Raw genomic sequence first — 23,059 nt, 5'->3', positions numbered from 1 at the left:
AGGAGGGAGAGTGCAGAGCTTTGTATACAACATAAATGAGCCTAAACTGAGCAGTATCTTAGGAGGGAATGGAAAACGTTCAATGAAGGACGTGGCCCTAAAGTGGCAGTGGGCAGGACTTTGGTGTGACATTTAACTGGATCCATAATTCCACCGCTATATTGGTAAATTCATATTCTGGTGAGGTTCCAAAACCGGAATGAGCGTGTGCACCTGTAAGGTGATTTGTGGAAACTGATGCATGGCATATGCTGCTTGTAGTATATGTATGTCAAGAGTATTATACAGGGCAGTATGTTTATCATCAATGTACAGATACTCAGTATTATTTTAGCATTCAGCATGGTAATTATCAATACACAGATGCTTACATTCATTAGATAGTACTTATTGTTGTACACCAATTCAGTATTTTCATAATTATTGTAAAAAATACTGATTACCATTAAACACTGCAACGTGTTCTTTATTTATAATCACTTATTTATGTAGCGCCAATAATATTACTAAGCAGAGAATATGCAATCATTCACATCAATCCCTGCCCCTGATCGGCATCAAACCCACGACACCAGCATTTTGAGGCAACCATGCTAACCACTGTGCCGCCCATGTCTTTATCACTGTATAGATACATCACAACATGTTCATTACTAGTATCACACTATAGAGCAGCATGTGTGACTTTATACAAAATCCATTCCTGGTGAGACAATCGCATTTCTCCCTCTGACTTTCTGTGCGGGAAAACTGCAACTGGGTCTGTCTGGAGGGAAACCTATTGTACAGCAATACTAACATTCACACACAACCAACGTTACTGCTGGATCTCAGTGAAAGTCTAGGTTAGAGGACTGGGAAATGGAGTATTCTTAAAACACCAATTAGGAAACACTGAATAGTTTCTGAATACAGGACACTGACAAATATGATGTAATAGCTGGCAGACAACCAGAATTTTGTATAATCTTCTATTTATTCCCTCATCGTTCCTAGCAACCATTTTGTGAATATGTGTTATATATTAGAGGACTTTTAGTGATCTATAACATTTGGACATTTTAGGCAGAACATATTACGGACTTGGAAATCTTTTACTGTAGCAAATTCAGGCAGACTTCCACATTTATATTACATGGCCTATACAATGATGGCCATTTGCTATCACACAACACCTGTAAAGGGGTGCTGGGCTGTATGTCCTTATGACATCTCAAAGTGTCTTGTCCCAGGTTGAACCTCCTTCATTCCAGCTACAAAACATTTAAACTGATCCCCAGACAAACAGGTATACATTACCTGAGTGAATGAAGTTCAGTTTTTATTAAGGCAATAAAACTGCAGAGAGCAGTAAAAATATACTCAGCACAATGGATGACTGCACCAGGGGTAAAGTGGTTAATATGTGATGTATATGGCGATCAGAGCGGATCTAATTGGAAGCAGTTTTCTCTATTTCTGGAGCAGGACGTCACTGCCATGTGTGTGTGAGCTGAGATCAGGGAGACTTGGGGGGCAGAGGGTTCCTGGTGCTGGGTGGGTGTGAAATTCATCTTTTAAAGTGGACACATTGCCTTGCTTCCTATAGCAAGGGGGAAGATGTGACTTTGTAGCCCCATAATAAGGGGGAAGATACAGCCCCCCATTGTTATGGGAATACAGAGTTATATCACCCACTTTGTTATGGGGATACATGGGACAGATGTAAGTCTGTATCCCAATAACAAAAGGGGATATATAACTGTATGTATACCATGGGGAGAGAGTGCTATCATATTGGGAGAGATCACTCTATACCTATAACAGCTATAAATGGAAATTAACGCTGTATCCCCAAAACAAGGGGAAAGATAACGTTCTAGCTAGTAAAAGAGTGACAGAAAGCTGTGCATCTCCATAATCTATGAAAAATCGCTGTATATGTACTAAGAGATGAGTAAGTTGTGCCCATCTGAAATTCAGCAGGTCTTTTCACTGAGGCACGCACAATACAATCTTCAACTTCCATTTTTCCTTGGGCATTCAGCACTGTACTAAATTCTGCATTCCCTGGAATTTATAGCCCATAAATAAAGCTGAGACAATAACTATGTCAATTCTTTCTGCTCTGTGTTGTGGTTTGAATACTGGGTGTAACAAAAATGATAGCACAAATTCTGGCTCATCTTTATATGTAATACATAGAGCACTGAGCTCTTACTGGCCACACTGCCCTGGCACTGTGCATCATCACTGTGCAGTCAATGAAAAGGGCATAACAGTTTACACACCCGGTAAATACCAGAGTTAGGGGGGTGTGTATCAGCATGTGGAGAAAGATAGGTTTGTACATGTCCAAGTTAGTATGAAGGCCTGTTTACATTTTATAACTACAGACACTCTATTGGATTCTATATATTAAATACACTTCTATGAAATATGTGCACAAAAGTTTGGGCTTTCGTCTATATTTTTGTACATGCTTTTGTACATGATTGCATCTATGTGCTTTTGTTACATATGTGTACTAAATCACACATCTGAGGACCACATGAGAGGCAGTACAGTTCAGCTTACAGACTGAACAAAGGAATTCCAACAGCTGTAACAGAACTGCTGGAGAGTGCAAGAGACTGCCGGGATTTCTAAGCTAGACAACAAAATATAGAAATGGGACAGTAGAGCAGTTGGCATAGTGTTGTTGGCATAGAGGCGGTATGCAGTGTTAAAAAGGGGTCACAAATGGCTTTCCTGACTAGAGTTATTTGCCCCCTGTGCTCCAGTGATTCTTATATCACAGAGTAGCACAGCACATTAAAAGTCTATGTAGCAGAGTAATCCAGCACTGTGTATAAACAATTATTGCTGGTGCGCTGGTCTCCTAATGTGATCTGAACTATGTTTTTCCCCAACAAATTTAATGTGCAGGATGGTAGGATTTCCATGATTTTAAATGGGGAAAAAAATGGACACCCATGTAATCTAAAGCTTTCGCTGGCCATAAAATCCAGCCCTTACGGGAAACGGGGGCCATGAGAGCCACGGGCCATTTAATGTCATATCAAGTTGCTCACCACTGGTCTAAGGACATAAAACAATATAAAGGTATATAAATATATTAAATGACAACAGCAATTCTAGCACATGGGTGACACACAAGCAGAAATGAAGTAAAATGAGACATTAGTTACTACACTAGAGGGAGATAGAGAGAAGGGAACTGGGAGTAATAATACCTGCCTGAACACAATGCCTTACTGGAAATCTTCAGCACAGAACTAGACTTCACAAGAGGCAGATACAGGGAATGGAATCTGTATGTGTATCACATGATCACAAAGACACAAAAGAGCCTGGGACATGGAACTTTGGGCCTGGAACATGGAACTTGTCTTGACACTGTAGTGACTTAAGACTGAAGGTACATATTTGTGAGATTGAGACTATTTCACATTCCTTCCTCAAGCACCTGTGACTCACCTGGCTACATATTAAAGTTTTACACTGAAAATACAACTTTACTGAAAGAAAATGTGCCCTGTATATAGTTTCACTGCTGTATGCTGTTGTTACTATGCTCTAAAGAGAGCACTTTGTTATGTTAGCTTCTGATAAGCACAATATAGCAGGTCACACCAGGGCACGTCTACATACAAATATGTTGAGAAGACATGCTGCACACACCCTATAAGCACTGACAAACAAAGGAAAACTACCAACATTCAATATTCTCCTATTTATTAAAAAGGAAAGATGTAGGTAGGATAATCGGGACAGTGGGTGTGTGGGAGTTGGAGGGGATGTTCAGATGGGCAACAGGCAGGACTAGTTTTTAACAGAGGTCTTCAAATCCTAGGAGGTAACTGCTATGATTGTGTATATAAATTCTATACCTTGTGTACATAATTAATATTATAGTAAGGCGAGTATATGTAGACAGGGACATAAAACTTGTATACTGCGCTGGTCCCTTGCAGAATCACTATTTCCTCTTAATTAAGATTTAATCATACAGGTGAAATGATCACATTCCATTCCACCGTTTCCTTTGATCCTTCTGAACAAAGAAAATACACAACAAACATAAACAAATATGCATTTTATTGAAATTTGTGCACTTTCCTTTACGGCTACTACTTAAAACACCATTAAAACGTTATCTGTACATGCAAATTAAAAAATAAACAGCTCAACAACACAAAGGCAAATGCATCTCTCTCAATACAAACTGCACATAAGACAGAACCTGCAATTACAACCCACATAATATTCCTGTTTGCTAGAAGAGTGGTATTTCTGCAACCTGCCCCATGGAAGTACTGGAGGAGAGAGTTGAGCAATATTTGTATGTTCCTCTCAGGGCACAGCAAGGAACTATGGGCCATGCAATCACTACCCCATAGAGGAGCAAATGCAAAATTATCCAAGCAAACGGTATGACATACTGTATGTAGCTGGCAGCTGTGGTTAGTGGAGTCTATCCCTCGAATGTCAGAGTGACACAGACAGAGAACAGAGTTCTAGCATTTGTCTGGCATGATCCCACAGATTACATAAGAGTGTAAAGTGAAGTGTGCATTTCAGGAAAAGCCTGAGAGATGTTTTAGTGAAGTGAGTGCAAGGCTAATAGCACGTGACCAAGATGGCAGCAGCGTAGATAATGATCAGTCGCCTCTGGTTCCGCAGTGGATGAACGGTTAAAGTTTAACAACAGGCATGTTACTCCTGTGCAGAGTCCAAAGATAGACATTAACCCATTGCTGATGATCAATGTTTTTGATTTATATAGCTCTGGCAGATCACAGACAAGTGCCCTAGGAGCGCTTGGACCCAGTAGGCACTGTCCAGCTTCATCATTTTTGGAAGACAATAATGACTAAAATATAAACTGTTTCTACAACCAAAAAAACATCCTAACATACACAAACATAAGCAAACGTTTGTTTTTACCCCCACATTATTTAAAGTAACATTTACCCTAATTTTTTTATTTTTTTATTATTATTTGGGTACAATTTCTAAAACGTCAGCTGAAATGGTGCTCAGTGGAGTTGAGCCATTATGAAGAGAAATAGTTCTTTAAACCTAAGGGTCCTTACAGCTGGGAACTTTGTCTGCTCTTATGTTCTATCTGAGGTTTGTTCAACAGCATCAAAATGCAGCCAAGAAAAATACTTAGAATAGGGAGAATTGTTCCCTATAAAAATAAGCTGCTATGTACACACGAGCTATCAGTTGATCCATCACTCAGCATTGGCAGTGAAATCCGGTGTGTACAGACTAGCTCTAAAGGGTGCAAGCTAAAAGCACCAGTAAACCTAAAAAGCAAAATGGTAAAGGTAAGGCTTCTTCAGACCACTTGTTGGTATGTGGTTTGCATGTGATGTGCAAAAATAATTTTTGAAACTGCCGGCACTTTGAGAACATTAAACAACCCTATCTGTCCCTAAATTCCAGCATGATCCTAGTCTATTACAATAATGCAGGAATATTGGCTTTTAATGGTCGAATGCTAAAGGCACAGTGCAATGGAGATCATTGATTTTGAAGTCAACAGTATTTGAAAAGAACCATACATACAGTCAGCACACTAAACGCATAGGAAATGAATAGGGAGAGGTCGGAACAACTGAGCTTTGTTAGGAAAGTAGATGCTTATGCGGTGGGGTAGATAAAAACAAAACATGCTAATAGTTTTTGCTGCTACCATATGCAAGGTAATTCTGTTCTGATGAATAGGAGATGCACCTCTGGGCTCACAACTCTGAAAGATGGCTACTTTCATTGTGCTTTGTAGAGAGGACATAACTTGCAATTACAACAGTTCCTTCCTGTTTTTTAAATGCAAACAGTTATTCAGACAAACTTGACGTTTTAAATCCTCTAATTCAGTTCTATGTGGAAATGACTGGTCTACTTTAACGTCCCCATATAACCTCTCATAGGAAAAGGATAGTTGTTTAAACCCCAATTCTACAATGCACTCAGCCCAAAATCTGATCATTACAGACATCTCACAACCAATCATATGCAACATTCTACTGTACTGAGCACTCCCTGGAGATCAGTATATACAGACAGATATGTGTGCAATCCCGTTAAGATAAAGATGTGGTGTAATAGGAGTTATTAGTTACCATGATTTCAAGTCAAAAAAAGAAATTTACCAGTTATTTTAATGCTATGTAAAATATGTATAAATGTGTTTGAAGAATCTAATAATTCCTCAGTGTAGTTTTTCCCTTACATTGAGATCAATTACGCACACAAATTGTGTTAATACTAATACATTTCAATTTTTTAAACATTTTTATATGATTTTTACTATCAATTACACCCCCTCCCGATTAACCTACACCAGAATAATATTGGGGTTCTTTTTCCTAGGACCCTGCTGTTTGCTCAGTTCTGACGAGTCCCAATGTTTCTGTAAGTGTGATAATTGCAGTGGGGATCCAAAAGCATGGAACAAAAAGAGTGACCTCTGACAGGACGAAAGCCATAGCTGTCCGATCAGGAGCAGGTTAACATTAAAACCCATGAGTTAGATCTTTCTGCATACCTATAGCTTTACAAAACCTAATAGAGGTCCAAAAAATTTTTTTAATAGTAATCAATTTGCTATCATTAAAATTTAAAAGGCCAGTGCCTAATGCATGGTCGGTGGACTTCTGTGCTACTTCCACCATGTTACAATATAAGCCTTGTTATAGGCCGTGTAGATCTCTTATTGTTGAGTAAAACGATCTTGCTCCATGGCTGACACATTCATTGACAAAAGTTACTGCATGTTAGTTAGAAGCAAACCAATAGTTGGCATTTTCTATTTTGGCCTTTGGGTATTACAGTTTATGACAAAGGAATCCAAACGGCTACCTACGTGTACATAACAAAGATAACTATGGAGATAAAGCAGAATGGATATCTAAAATGTCTCAGGGGCACATGAGGACACTACAAATGGTGCACAGTCATTCAATCCCATAAGTGACCTAGTTCTTAAATAACCCACATTCCAGACATGAAAATGTGTTTCATTCACAGTTCTGTAGACTAGGAATTGGAAGAAAGGAAGCAATGATAACACAACAGTGATCTGTTTACCTTTTTTCATCTGGCTCTGACAAGCAGTCCAGCCCGCTAAGATTCTGGTCCATTCAACGTAATTCCATCCAGAACCAATCAGAAGAGACCAAGGCGGGCTCCGCCCTCAGCTGCCCGAGGTACATGGGACACGGCTGCGTTCACATGGAAGCAGGTCTTACGGCTTCACCGGACAAACCATTTCTACTTCAGACAGAGGTGGTCATAGAGATGGGGCCTCTTTTCCAAAGGGGCCCCTAAAAGACAAAGAACAAAGGGACAAAATGAGATTACAATGGCAATTTATTTCCAGGGTCGTTATGTATGTATATGTATAATTATGTATAAACTCACATACACTTTCAGTACAGTATATAAAATACACACACGTTCTATACAACATGCACACTGTCATTGCATGCATATTGAGCATTGAGGGTTAGTTACCAACACAATCACATTGCAAATCTGCACTAAAATGAGAACAAAACATCAGTTTTCATCTATCTAGTGCAGATAAGACTATGAAAACAGTGTCTTATTATTTGCAATGGTTGCACTTTTGAGCAATGCTAATACACATCCCTCAGTAGTTATATACATTTCAGCATGTGTATAATGAGGGATACTTACTAGTACTATACAGTATAGTATGTTCAATGCTATCAAACAGTATAATTGGTATTGTAGGAGTCACAGTGGGACCATAAACATGCAAATATATCAAAAAGCATTCCTAGAGTTCAGGAAAGCAATCTTTTTCTAAACTAGAGGGTTTATAAAAGAATGAGATACGCTTTGAAATTGAAGACTGAAAGGTATCATAAGGAAGAACTTTTTTACCGAAAGAGTGATAGATCCATGGAATACAGCTATAACATTGAAGTGATGGGCAATCTGAATGGTATTAAGCAGTCTATAACTGGACTAAATGAATCTATAGGCTATTTTCTGCGATCAAGTTCTAGGTTTCCATAATGTGTGAACACCCAAGTCATTGGCCGGCTTTAGTAGGAAGTGATGGCAGAATGTACTCAGCTTCATCAAGCACTTTAACGGATTCCACATGAGCAGAGTTATAGAAATCACTTTCTTTACAGGGAAATTATAAGGTAAAGCTTAACTTTAAAACAAAAAAATAAAATTTTTGGCAGCTGCCCACATGTGCAGTAAGTAAAAACAAACAGGCAGAGAAACAATGGGCGGATTTGTGAAAATTGACTAAAGAAAAACTGGAGTTATTTGACAATTACATCATTGTGACTATGGAATGCTCAGATAAATCCACGTTGTACTCTTCTTTCATAAATGTCTGCTAAACCCTCCCCCCTAAATATATTGTTCCAAAATCACTTAAAACAGAGATGCATGATAATATTAAATCACCCACACTTAAAGGTACAGCTTTTTTTGAGATCCACTACACCCTATTATTTTATTATTGTGTTTATCTGTATATCACTACTCATATGGAAAAATCCTAGGCCCCAGGTAACTAACCGAACACAATTACTGCGGTGGCTAATTTTTGGAAGTAATTTCTATTGAAACCAATAGATGCTTCTGGCTCCTTGGTTTAGCCGGCTGGATTCTGAATTTTACATTTTTTTTGTCCACATCTGCAACTAATCCACACCCATATAACAGTAATATAACTGGTATACTGTATCTTTTATATAGATGTATGGCTCACTTTTTTTATATATAAATGTCCTCCAGTGTGTCTGCGTAGAATGTAATCATGTGACCACATGCAACGCTGGGCTGCTCAGAATACAGAGGTCACCATCCCACTATCATGCTCAGCACTAGGTAAACTCAAATTACCCAGCATCATCTACAAGTGCAGGTCAGCATTGCTTTGCATGGTTTTCTGTCCAACAGGACAACCTTTGTTTTTTTAGCCATATGCTGCGTACCCAAATTACAATAACCATTATCCTTAATATGCTCAAAAGATACAACTTTAAAACCAATTTTTAAATAACAATGTATTAATTGGTAACAATGATTGACTGCACCTCCCCCAAACATAACCTCTCTGTCACCATGTCACTCCTTATTTTGTTTTTTTAACATGGTTCATGCTCCCACTGAACAGCTCCTCAAATCAATGACTGAGATCTCTAAATTAGCATAGGGAGTAATTCTATAGTTACATCTGGACTCTAACCACAATGGGTTTAAACAATGTAATCAGATCTAACCCACAATAATGCTATTTGCAACATGACAGCAAAATTGTGTGCAGTGGCCAAAACGCACTTCAAACGGTATTCTGGGAAAAAGTTATTTATGCAATTCTCAAGTATGATCATAAAATTTTTAATGCAAATATTCCACAATGTATGTGCTTCTTATAATTAGTAAAATAAAGGCAACTATGCTTTATTGCATCTGTAGCTATAAAATATTAAAGACAAGAATGTATTTTTGGGAACATGATGAATTAATAACGCAGTTCTCCCCAGAGCATAAAAAAACGGCAAATAAGCACATGAAGCATGGTCTCTGCACACAATAAACAATGCCTATATGCTGTACTTAAGTATAAGGGAAACAGTCAGTATTTACATAGCACTGTGGCATATGAGTTCCCTTAAACTTGCGATATGGTTGAGATCTTTAAGCAGGCCTGGCTTGTGACAGTTTCTCTACTTGGAGTGATACTTTAACATTGTCATTAGTCCACCAGTGACTTTAATTATGCCTCTGTTCCAGCAGAACTTAAATCTCCCAGTAATGTACCCCCCCCCCCCCCCCCCCTTCCTCTCTCTCTCAGGGTCTAATGGGCATATCCCCCCTAACCCTCCAGGGTGTGAGCACTCCGGGGTCTGCATCTGGACTAACCGCAGCGTCTGCTTTCAACATACAGTCTCTGCTGTAACCAGAGAAATATGCGCTGCCCTCCCCACTACAGGCGGCATGGAAGGAAAAGTCACAATACATATCAGTCCAAGGCCATCCTTCATGTGACGCCACTGGATTAGGTTGGGTGGACAGTGTTTCAGATCTGAAGCTTCACAATTTAAGTTTGAATTTTATATATTATCATCATCAATAAAATGGCCAGGTAGTTCACTTGTTAAAACACGTGCTTTTTAATATAAAAATATATTTTCTCCATCTAGAATCTATTTCCCCATGAAAAGCTAATAGAAAGGAGAGGCACAGTGTTCAGATTTAAATTCCTATATAGAAATGAGGCTTTGTCAGATCACTTTTCCCTCCCTTCATCTTCTCAATCGTGAGCCATGAACTCTGGTCCTCTGCCCATGTCACACAGCTGCCAGGGCCCAGTCATGTTGCCTAGCAACCAGGCAGCCTGGACGCCACCAGAGGGATCTGTCTCTGTGAACCCCTTTCGTACCTCTGGCATTCTGCCCTCCATGCCCTGTGCCAACCACAAACATAATGAGTGAAGTTAACTCAAATGCTGCCAGTAAGAAAAAAATATTGGCGTGCAAAATCTTTGCAATTATACCTACATTGACACAAATGACCCAGTTTTATGGACAGACAACACAGATAAGTGAAACACTGATTAACTCAATGCACTTCTGCATTTTATAGCCAGCATTTGAGAGATCAAAATGTGAAGATTGCATGGAGAGAAAGCCTGTAACACAATGTCTGCAGTATGCAAGATATGCCTGCACACAATATTATGCATAAACCCCGGTTCTACTGTTCCATTAAATTCTACAATTCTAAACTCTTCTTAGACTTGCCAAATACATTCTGAAGGCATCCATGTGAATACTTAAAAGACGGGCAGGAGGAGGTACAGACAGTGAAGGAGCCAAGCAGCTTCTCTCTGCCAGACCCACTGGGCTACTGAACAATCTGGCCTCTTTGTAAAGACACTTTGAGGGGGGCAGGAATCCACATGTGGGATAAGGGATTTGGAGAATTATAGAGGAGAGGAGCGAAGGGCACAGAACCCCACATAGAGACTCCTGTCTGTAAGGACTTGAAGCCAACAGTTTGTATGGCACAGTGTGAGGAGGGAGAGCAAAGGATTTTGACAACTCCATCGCTTGCCCTACAACATTCTGCCTATTAGCTGTTCTCACTGACCAAAATATATGTTATAACTACTTCTAAATGAACTACACAGATGATACTATATTTTGTGTGCCTGTGAGCCCAATAAACTTACATAAAGAAAATGCTGAAAAAGTAGCAGATTATTTTAAAAAACCCCAAAACAAAACAAATAAAAACCAACAACAACAAAAACCTTTATCCTTACGCAGATGAAAGTCTTAATTTCTGCTATGTTACAGGAGGTTCACCTAAATCCGATCAACTGAGCATATATAGCTCGAAGTCAGCGCAAACATATGGTGGGATCGGCAATGTGCCCAAAATGCTAAACCCAACAGACAAATCTATTTCCCTATTTATTGAGCTGCAGAAAAATTAATACATTCTTATGGAATTATGGACTTTATTAAGAGGTTTAAATTAAAAAGGACTAAGAAGCACTTCTATTTGCCATCTTTAGACACTAGACAATAGAATTGCCATAGAAAACCTATATTAACGGTAATAGTAACCACTGTTAAGAAAATGGTTTTAAGACAGAGGACATCCAGGGTTCCTCCTTCCTTAGGTGCACTCAAAACAGAACTGTTACATAGTTTATTTTAGCAGAAAGGCTACTCTCCCTGAAATAGAGAGACAGGATACAATATTTAAAAAAAATAAAAAATGGGGGCACATATATTGAATCTTTGAATGCAAATTATGAAGTTGACATTATGAAAGACATAAAGACAAGCTTTGCCCATTTAATACTTCCATGCTCCTCATATACCCCTTCCTTCATTCTTCTTGTTGCCATCCCTCGCTTTCCCCCTGCGAACTTAGCAAGTGTCTAGTATCTCCTCCTTGAAGCACAGTCATCTAAATCCTCAAAGCGGAGAATAAAATAAAGGTTGCACATCAGAAACACCGGCATAAATTAATTTAGATTTAGAAAAAGGCACAAGTGAAACTAATTTTGTATATAGGTTTTTTTTTTTGTGCTTACGTTTTGGATGTAAACTTGTCAATTGCATAAGACATGGGGAACTTTATATCCAAAAGTAATATCAACCTTGATAATATTATGAAATCTAGGATGTTATGTACTGGTTATTTCCTTATCTAGTGTTTTGCCTTTTTCAGAGTATCTCACTGTGGTTAAAGCTTTTGAAGGATTGGTTGCTGAAAGGGGGTGGGAGGGGAAAGGAAAAAAATAAAATAAAAACACTGTACACAAAATTAATTGTGTGTTAACTATCTTTATTGTAGTTTACTTTATTTTGAACAATAACAAAAGAGTAAAAAAATAGGCATAACCTCCAAAAAGTCTTCCATTAAGAGACAGCTGTAGACAACCGTAAATGGTTGAAGCCTGTTTTGTAACATCTACACCACCGCCACCCCCCTCACTGAAATGGTGTCCAAAAGTATCAAAACAACATTATTCTAAATTAAGGTAAACTCATTTTTATGTTGGTGCCTGATTAACTTTCATTTGTGCCAAGTATGCACAGCTGGCAGCTAGCAAGTTCTTAATGAAGGACAATTAGTCGTTTAACGAAGAGGTCTATTCTACTGCATCCCAAAAGGAGTGAGAAAATAATCCCCTCTGTGTAGTACAACTAGAGGCACAGCGGACATGGTTCAATATGTGATCATTTCTGTCCAGAGTACAAGTTCCCGTGTGTAATAAAGGGAAAAGAAAGGGCTAAGTCTCTTGTTCTTGTGAGAAAGGTACATTTTGCTAATATATATATATATATATATATATATATATATATATATATATATATATATTTACATTTATATATATATTATATATTTTAGATAGATATATACAGATATATTTATTTATCTATCTATCTCTCTATCTATCTATCTGCTAGCTGAAGTACCCGGTTTTAAATCTTCAAGTTATTAAGTTAATAATGAGTTGGATGTAAATGTCAACATTTTAAAAATAATTAGCAGCTCTCACAAAACACCCATGAGGTGACTGCCCAGTGACGGTTTTGTTTTTATATTAAATGCCATCCAGTGGAAGGCAGAGAAACGGCTCCCCGGGTCACAGTTCTGCCAAGCGTACACCAACGGGAAGTCCAACCAGGACCCTAACCCCCCTCAAACCTGGCGAGGATCAAACTTGACCTCCTCTTATTGGTTTCATTCCAATCGGTGCAGTAGAAGGCCCAGAACAGGTATTCTAAGATAAAGTTCTGCCCAGCGTATACCAGCAGGAGGTCCGATGGGGACCCTAACCCCCTAAAACATTCCCAGGTTCCAAACGGACCACTTTGCTTCAATTTCATCACAGTCGGTGCAGGGGTGTCTCAATGTATAACTGGTCAGACAAACAAACCAAATCCATCGAGTGGAAGGCCCAGAACAGGCTCTCAGGGTCGGAGTTCTGGCCAACGTACACCAATGGAAAGTTCAACTATGACCTCAACCACCTAGTATGTCTTCTTGGACCCAATGTTACCAGACTGTGAAGTTTTGGTCTAAATCCATCTAGTGGAAGGCTCAGAACAGACTCCCCGGATCAAAGTTTTGCCCAGCATACACCAACGGTAGGTCCCAAACCCCTCTAAAACCTGGCCAGGACCCAAATTGACCAGCTCGCATTGGTTTCATCCCAAACAGTGCAGTGGTCTCTGACTGCATAACTTGACAGACAAACAAAGTTCTGGCCAGTATACACCAATGGGAGGTTCAACCGAAAGCACTACCCCCTAGTATGTCTTTTGGGATCCAATGTTCACCAGTCTGTGAAGTTTTTGTCCAAGTCCATCCATTGGAAGGCTCAGAACAGGCTCCCTGGTTATTTCCAGCTTACAGCAACGGGAGGTCCGACCGTGACCTTAACCCCCTTAAAACCTGCCCAGGATCCAACTGGACCACTTCGCATTGGTTTAATCCAAATCAGTGCAGGGGTGTCTAAATGCAAACAAACAAAATCCATCCAGTGGAGGTCCCAGAACAGGTCAAAGTACTGGCCACCATCGGGAGGTCCTACTGAGACCCACACCCCCTGTATTTCTTCTGGAAAAGTCTTTTGAAATTTTCATCCAAATCCATCCAGTGGAAGGCACAGATGAGGCTCCACAGGTGGAAGTTCTGGCTGGTGTACACCAACAGGAGCGTCTGACCGGGTTCCTAAACCCCTTAAAATCTGGTCAGGATCCAAGTGGACCACCTTGCGTTGGTTTAATCGAAATCAGTGCAGGGGTGTCGAAGATATTCGCCTACAAACAAACCAACAAACAAACTTCTTCTTATATATGTGTGTGTGTGTGTGTATATATATATATATATATATATGTATATATACACATACACACACACACACACATTATCTACTATATAAATGCCTAGTGGCGTGTGTGAAAAAAAAAAAAACAAGCTGCAGCGCCACCTGCTGGGCAGAGTTATACACTAACCTATATATTTCTTGAAGGAGAAGTGACAGTTGGTTGGTGGTTGCCGACAGTGGGGAGTTTTTAACACCTTAAGTAGCTTGATGAAGAATGTGGCGATGAAGATGAAGGATGAGGTAATGGAGAAAAATGAGGAGGTGGTGACATGTGGACAAAACCACGTTAAAAAAGGGCGCTTGCGTCGGGATGTAACGCTCTTCCCCTGAGGAGGCCTGGGCTAGGCCCAAATGCATGACAAGAACCTTTTTAACACCTTAAGTATCTTAATTTGACTAGAATGCATGAGTATCATGCACGGGTTAACTTGTGTATATATGTATATATATATATATATATATATATATATGTATAATTACCTGTATCATCTTCATCATCATTTATTTATATAGCGCCACTAATTCCGCAGAGCTGTACAGAGAACTCATTCACATCAGTCCCTGCCCCATTGGGGCTTACAGTCTAAATTCCCTAATATAGACACACACTCACACACAGACAGACAGGGAGACAGACAGACAGAGACTAGGGTCAATTTTTTAATAGCAGCCAATTAACCTACACCAGTATGTTTTTGGAGTGTGGGAGAAAACCGGAGCACCCGGAGGAAACCCACTCAAACACAGGAAGAACATACAAACTCCACACAGATAAGGCCATGGTCGGGAATCGAACTCATGACCCCAGTGCTGTGAGGCAGAAGTGCTAACCACTAGGCCACTGTGCTGCCCTGTATGAACGAGTTCTGATGTAATCACTTCAGTGTTCATTATTCAAAACTTGTGTAATATAAGGAATAATGCACAAAAAGGGCTTCACAGGCAAGGCACAGGAACACCCCCACTGTACATTATTACTGATATTAGTATTCTCTGAGATTGTTGACCTGTACAAAATCACAAAACCTGTCATGGATCTCCTGGGTGACTTATCTACTATGCACACGTCCTACATTCTTGGTGATATTGTTTTTACTAGGTGATGGCTGTTGTCTATGACACTCCATCTTACTTATTTATTAATATAAGTATGGAGAACATTTTCACAATCTAAGTCCTCTGTGAATAATATTCTGTTTAAGTTATGGTTGATGTTCACCTCTTTTTCTATCTTTCTCTTGGTCAACTTACTGCTGCGTGAAAAAACAGACTGCTTCGTCTCTGTCTCCCTGCACATTGAAGTGCAGGCTCCATAATCCATAGCTTCCTCTGTGTTGTTCTCCAGTCAAGGTGAATGACAGGCTCTATAATCCATGCCTTTCTGTTCCATCCCAGACTAGATCATTCAGTGCTATGCACCCATTCAAACCTATAGAGCTGGGAGTGACTGATATATATATATATATATACACACATATACACACACACACATATTCACAGCAATGGCCAAAAGTTTTGAGAATGACACAAGTATTGGCTTTCACAAAGTTTGCGGCTTCAGTGTTTTTAGACCTTTTTATCAGATGTTGCTATTGTATACTGAAGTAAAATTTACAAGCATTTCAAAAGTGTCAAAGGCTTTTATTGACAATTATATTAAGTTTATGCAAAGAATCATTATTTGCAGTGTTGACCCTTCTTTTTGAAGACCTCTGCAATTCGCCCTGGCATGCTGTCAATCAACTTCTGGACCACATACTGACTGATGGCTGCCCATTCTTGCCTAACCAATGCTTGAAGTTTGTCAGAATTTGTGGGTTTTTGTTTATCCACCCGCCTCTTGAGGATTGACCACAAGTTCTCAATGGGATTAAGGCCTGGGGAGTTCCCTGGCCATGGACTCAAAATGTTTTGATCCCTGAGCCACTTAGTTATCACTTTTGCTAGAAAAGGCATTGTTCGTCATCAAACTGTTCTTGAATGGTTGGGAGAAATTGCTCTTGGAGGATGTTTTGGTGCCATTCTTTATTCATGGCTGTGTTCTTAGGCAAAATTGTAAGTGAGACCAATCCCTTAGCTAAGAAGTAACCCCACACATGAATGGTCTTGGGATGCTTTACTGTTAGCATGACACAGGACTGATGGTAGCGCTCACCTTTACTTTTCTGGACAAGTGTTTTTCCAGATGCTCCAAACAATCTAAAAGGGATTAATCAGAGAAAACGACTTTACCCCAGTCCTCAGCATTCCAATCCCTGTACCTTTTGCAGAATATCAGTCTGTCTCTGAATTTTTTCCTGGAGAGAAGTAGCTTCTTTACCTGGCCTTCTTGACATTAGGTCATCCTCCAAAAGTCTTCACCTCACTGTGTGGGCAGATGCACTCACACCTGCCTGCTGCCATTCCTGAGCAAGCTCTGCACTGGTGGTGCCCCGATCCCGCACTGAATCAACTTTAGGAGACAGGTCTGACGCTTGCTGGACATTCTTGGGTGCCCTGAAGCCTTTTTCACAACTATTGAACCTCTCTCCTTGAAGTTCTTGGTGATTCGATAAATGGTTGATTTAAGTGCAATCTTACTAGCAGAAATATCCTTGCCTGTGAAGCCCTTTTTGTGCAAAGCAATGATCACTGCATGTGTTTCCTTGCAGCTAACCATGGTTAACAGAGGAAGAACAATGATTTCAAGCACCACCCTCCTTTTTAAAGCTTCCAGTCTGTTATTCTAACCCAATCAGCATGACAGAAAAGCAAAGAGGGACTTTGAAATTAATTTCAATTCATCTGAACTATGTGCTTCACAGAATAGGAATTTGTGTAGAATGGCCCTTTAATACTAACAAGACAGAAGAACATTTTTTTTATGTAGTGTGCAGATGAATAAATAAGTGTACACATATCCTGGATGTGTCCCTCCACACTCTCCCAACGTGATATCCTGATTGTATCATTATCTTTGGTTATTGCTTTGTTTCCCCATGAAGTATGAGCAGAACACCAGAGATAAGTGACAGAAACAGAGGAATTAATAGGGAAACAGTGACATTTATAAAATATGATAACTCATAATTGGATTTATATACAACAAACAGGGTCAACTTGTATTGCGCGGGTCCAATTTGTAATCTGTAGCAAATTTTATATATTAGCCAATTATTTGGCAAATAGACCAAAAATGCTGTTTAGAAAATGAGATTAAATGCTTTGTCACGTTACCGTTATGTCGTGTTGTGGCGACGTTTCCTTCCAGCAGTCAAACAATTGTTTACAACCCAAACATTATATTTTCAATATTTGTCGCTATGTGGTCTAATAGCTTACTTTATTATGCTAAATAAGTATGTACCTTGGAGCTGTGGAATATTTCACCAACAAACAGACAAAAAAACTTCTTTTTTTATATACATAATAAAAGATTAGATAGATTTTCAGTTATGGCACAAGATTTTTCCTCCAGACAAATGATGAAGTCGATAAGTAACGATCACAAATGATAACATTGGTAGACAAACAGAATACAAACACTTCAAATAGCCTATATTTTACCATTTTGGATTCAAATTTTCCACCACTGCTGATTAAATTACCATTTGATTTAGATATCTACATATGATCTTATTTAATCTAGTGTCGCCCACATTTTAATGTCTTTGCAATTCAATTAAAATCAAACAAGATTGGATTTTAATGAGTATATTTAATTTAAAGGGTTATCAAGCAATGACATCCTTAGATTGTAAACTCGTTTAGGCTGGGCCATCTTTACCTTTCGTTTCATGTCATTGTTTGTATCATGACTCCCTCAATGTACAGCACTGTGTAATATGTCGGTGCTTAATAGATAAAAGATGATATACAGAGACAGGCGAGAGAGGGAAGGAGAAGCAAGGTGTGAAAAGTGATTGAGTGGGTGTGGGCAAACACAGTACAGGGACAACAGGAGAACAAATGTCACCGTGAGTAGAGAAAAATGATGATGGAGTGGTAGGCAGGTGAGAGGAAAATAAATAACTGGCAATGCAGGGAACATATGATATATACAAAGAAAAAATGAAAGTAGCTACTGCCTAACGAGTAACACTGTAACAGACATGCTGAGATGGGAAGGCCCATGTATGTACTGAGAGATGGCAAGGTGTTCCCTATAAAAGACTGTAAGGGTACATACCCACTAGAATTTTGAATGCATTTTTTTAATGCTAGTAAAAACCATATGAAACGAAAGTATGTTTGATATGTATTTTTCACATTCTTCTGTAGGCTTTCCGATGCATTGAAATGCATAACAATGGAACAAGTAGCATTAAAAAAACAATAATGCAATGCAACACAACGCAAGTAAAAACGCCAATTGATATGTATCCTTCCTAATGGAGTAAAATGTTTTTGTTTTTACATATCTACAGGTGTTGACAAGCATGTTCAGATCATTATAAAAGCAAAAAAACACACCTTTTACTACTTTTTAATTTGATTTGCAATATTAAATGTTCCACAGCAACAAATGTTGCTTTTAATTGAGGTTGATAAATAACATCAGCTATGCAAACCTTAAATATAATCAACTATTTTTCATATTACAAAAAAGTTTAAAAGTAACAACAAAACTCAACTGAGGTGTGCAAGTCAAGCCAGGAGTATCTTTGCGACTTACACTTCCAACTGCCTCCATCTGCTGCCTGCAAGCATGGAGACAGCTGTGGTAGGAGAAACCACATTATAACGCCAAAAATATTTCTGAAATTATTCTACTTCCAAGCCCCACGTGATTATCTAACTATGTAAGAGATAGCAACAATGCCTACTGATGCTATGATCTCTCTCATACACTCAAACTGTATTTTTCAAGTTAACCAAAAAATAGCGTGTAATTAAATTTAACTGAGGTGCAATATCAACATACAGTAGAATTACAGAGTGACACAAAAGGGGAAAGATCCTGGCTTATGAGATTTTACAATCTAGACAGAGAAAGGATGGACTGCATCTCAGAACTGACCACTCATGAGGGCATTAAGCCACACCTTTGCTATACAAGCTTTGTCCTTAAGCTGCCCATACGTACAAATGTTGTTATGCATACTGTTTTCAATAGATTTCAAAGATTATTATTATTATTCATATGAATAATATGCAAAATTGCCTGGAGTATAATGATTGGACCATAAAAGTTTGGCCATTCATTGTTGTTTTTAAAAGACCGGGAAAAGGCATGTGTATTTATAATTGTGTTATTAGTACAAGTAATTGTATGAGAGTGTATGGCAAATCAGAAATAAACAAAACTAAATTAGTACAGCTGCTTTACTTTTTCCTTAAGGTACAGTTAGGATTTGGGAAGAATGGCAGTAGTGGAAGGGTTAATGCCCATGAAAGATTCCCGTTCAGACAGAAAAGGCGAAGTGCATTAAAGACTATAACTCATTGCTCAGTCTGAACTGCAGGACATTAAAGGATCAATGAGAGTCCCATGAGGAAGGTAGAAAGAAAATCAGCAAATAGTAGGGGAGGAGGCCCCTCTTGGTGAACCCAGCAATGGAGCAGCAGAGTGGTAGCATAGCATGATAAAGACATATTAATACTGTGAGCAGTAAAGAAGAGCCGAGTGTTGAGCTACATGTGGCTGAGAGACAGGTGAGGGTTAAGGGTGTCCACAGGAATGAATGTGAAAGTAGCTGGGTGTGATAGAAAAACGTGGCACAGCTGAGGATGGCAGTCAGCAAATGAACAATACTGGAATAGAAAGATACGAAGAAGTTACAACGTTGTTAAAAGTGAGATTCACAATAAAGAACAAAAGGTCTGTGCACATATACATTCAATTAAACTAGAAGTGCAACAAATATAACGGTGTACGTCATGACACCAAGCTTCGTAGCTCTTGTTCTGGGTTAGGACTGTGTAGGGGAATAGCAGGGAAAACATGGAGCAAGAGAGGGCTGCAGGTCATAGAACAGTAGATGAACAGTAAAGATGGAGGCAATGCAGGAGGGTTCAGTAATAGTTGTGTGTGGGGAACGGTAAAGGACCTGCAGTAACTTCCTGCAGGACAAGAAAGGGTCAGTTGGATTTAAGACTGCAGCTGCTCTCCCTATCCTCTTTCCTGCACTAATTCCTCATTATCATGGGAAGCGCAGGCTCTGCTATGCTGAGGACCACTTCTGCACGCTTTTCATCAGTGCACATACATGAATAAGAACATGCAATTCAGCAAAGCACGGTCACTACCTAGAAGGAAAAACATGCTAATCCCACAGGCATGACATTAATCACAAGATTGCCTCGGCATATACCTCACTAGGGGACTGTGGGGGAGGCTGTACCTGAACCACAGAAGTTAAATGATAGCAGTGCAAGACTCCTGGTTTTACAGCCTGTCTGTTCTGTGAATATATGCAATGATGTACGCACAGGTTGGTAAAGTTCAGCCTACGTCACCAATAAATTTAATGGTGTATCAGTGTGTGAAGATGGAAGAGAGTGCTTCTATCTTTGCTCTGTATAAATATAATGGTATTTTAATAAGAGATGAAGACTGGCTCTGCTTTGTTCTCTACTGTGAATACTACGAACACAGAGCTTTAGCATGAGATGGAGGTTGGCACTGCTTTAGTCTGTGCAGTAAATACATGTAATATAGTGTTACTGCGTAAGGAGGGAGGCCGTCACTGCCTGTCTACGTTGTGAATACATGTAATGGCTGACACTGCCTTGGTCTGTGTTATTAACATATGTCATAGTATATCAGTGTGTACAAGAAGGCTGGCCATGTCTGTACTATGAATACATGTAAGGGTGCATCATTGTGTGCGGGAGAGGCTGACACTGGCTCGTTTTGTGTTAACATATGTCATGGCATGTACAAGAAGGCTGGCCATGTCTGTACTATGAATACATGTAAGGGTGTATTAGTGTGGGAGGAGGAGGCTGGCAGTGCTTCTGTCTGGGCTGTGAATACATGTTAGTGTAACAGTGAGTGGTAGAGGGAGGCTGGCGGTGCTTCTGTCTGGGCTATAAATACATGTAATGATGTGTTAGTATGTGAGGGGGAGGTTGACGCTACATCTGTCTGAATTATGAATACATGTAATGTGTTAGTGTGGTAGAGAAGGCTGGTACTACCTCTATCAGAGTTATACATATATGTAATGGAGTGTTAGTATGAAGCAGAGGTAGGCACTACCAGCCTGCACTGTGAATTCATGTAGCAGTGCATGAGTATGTGATGGAAAGACCGACTCTGCCTCTGTCTGTGCTAACCACAACTATAATGGTGTGTCGTTGTGTGTAGTACCTCAGTGTGTCTTCCCCTGATATTCTATTGATAAGTAATGGTGCATGAGTGTGTGTATAGTTTAGGCTGGCAGTGGTTCTATCTGTGTTATGAACACATGTAATGCATAGTTGTTTTCTCCAGGAGACTCCCGAATTATTGCAGACCTCCCACACTCCCAAGAAAGTAGGCAATTCTACCTGTAGGCTGCTCACTGGCCTTTGAAGTGGGTGGGTACGTGTCATAATGACGCACATCACGGCATCAATGTATATAGTTTAGGCTGTCAATACCTTTGCCTGAGGTGTAAATACATGTAATAGTTAATTACTGTTGCCTCCATCGGTCCTGTGAATATAATTGGTGTTAGTGCGCGTAATAAATGTAATAATGTATTGGTGAATGTGAGGTGGGAGGAGGGCTGGATGTAGGGCAATGCCTCTGTGTGTGCCATGGGTACATATAATGGTGTATCATTGAATGGGAGGGATGGGCTGGCAATGCCTCCGTCTGATACATGATCACATGTAATCATAGCACGGATGGGACATTTCCAGCCTCCCTATCACGTACATTACATACATTTACATGTCTAACAACCCGCTCTCATACACCGATACACCATTACATGTATTTACAGCACAGTGTGTATCTGAGGATGGCGTTGGCACTGGTATAATATTGGAAATGTGACACTCTGGAAGCATATTGAGACTTGAGGCTGGCAGCTGCAGTTTGTGTTTACACAGACATTAACAGGACTGTGTAACTACTGCTAATATAGCACAAGGTGGAAAAAATGGAAGTGGAGAAAAGATAGAAATGGGACGGAGGGAAGGAAAGAAGCAAAATAAAGGTAATGGGAAGTGCATGAAGTGGAGTCACAATATGGAAGAACAATGTATAGATGTAGAAAAAAAGATACATGTGAAGAGTAAGTTATTGAAGGTTATGAGATTTTAGGTTGAAGAATAAAGGGATAAAATGCAGAGAACTAGTCAAACAAGAAACAGAAACAGCAGAATGATAGAGCAGGAGTCAACAGTGTGAGATCCATAGACATTGTGTCAATCTGGCTTACAGTAATGTATGTCCATAATATAACCAAGAAGGTGCAGAGTAGTTCAGAACGGGAGGGAAAGAAAAGGGGAACACAGAGTAAATAAAAGGTGTGAGGTGCTACAGTTTAACATAAAATGAGGGAGGGATATGGGAGCTAGAGAGAGAGGAGGAGGAAAAACAACCAAAAGATGATAAAAGTATCCACAAAATTTAAGGGAGACAGATCTGAGGGTGAAGGTCAGAAAGTGCCAGATAGTGCAGAGGGAGAAACTAGGGGACACAGATGAAACTAACTGGAAAACGGAAGAAAGGGAGAA

At 39.5% G+C, this 23,059-nt stretch overlaps 1 protein-coding gene across 2 annotated transcripts in view; it reads right to left on the bottom strand.

Annotated features, from left to right (window-relative positions):
• THRA (thyroid hormone receptor alpha) overlaps positions 1 to 23,059 on the bottom strand; it is a 91,109-nt gene that overhangs the window by 32,844 nt on the left and 35,206 nt on the right. For both annotated transcript variants that reach the window (XM_075177105.1, XM_075177106.1), the window contains exon 2: positions 7,084 to 7,319. In XM_075177105.1, the coding sequence (XP_075033206.1) occupies positions 7,084 to 7,136 (53 nt within the window). In that variant the 5' untranslated portion in view covers positions 7,137 to 7,319. The remainder of the gene's footprint in view (positions 1 to 7,083; positions 7,320 to 23,059) is intronic.

The sequence above is a fragment of the Mixophyes fleayi genome, chromosome 6 (genome assembly GCF_038048845.1).
Source record: "Mixophyes fleayi isolate aMixFle1 chromosome 6, aMixFle1.hap1, whole genome shotgun sequence".
In the NCBI taxonomy this organism is placed as follows: domain Eukaryota; kingdom Metazoa; phylum Chordata; class Amphibia; order Anura; family Limnodynastidae; genus Mixophyes; species Mixophyes fleayi.
The sequence above is the reverse complement of the archived record's forward strand: the minus strand, read 5'-3'. Positions and strand labels throughout refer to the sequence as shown.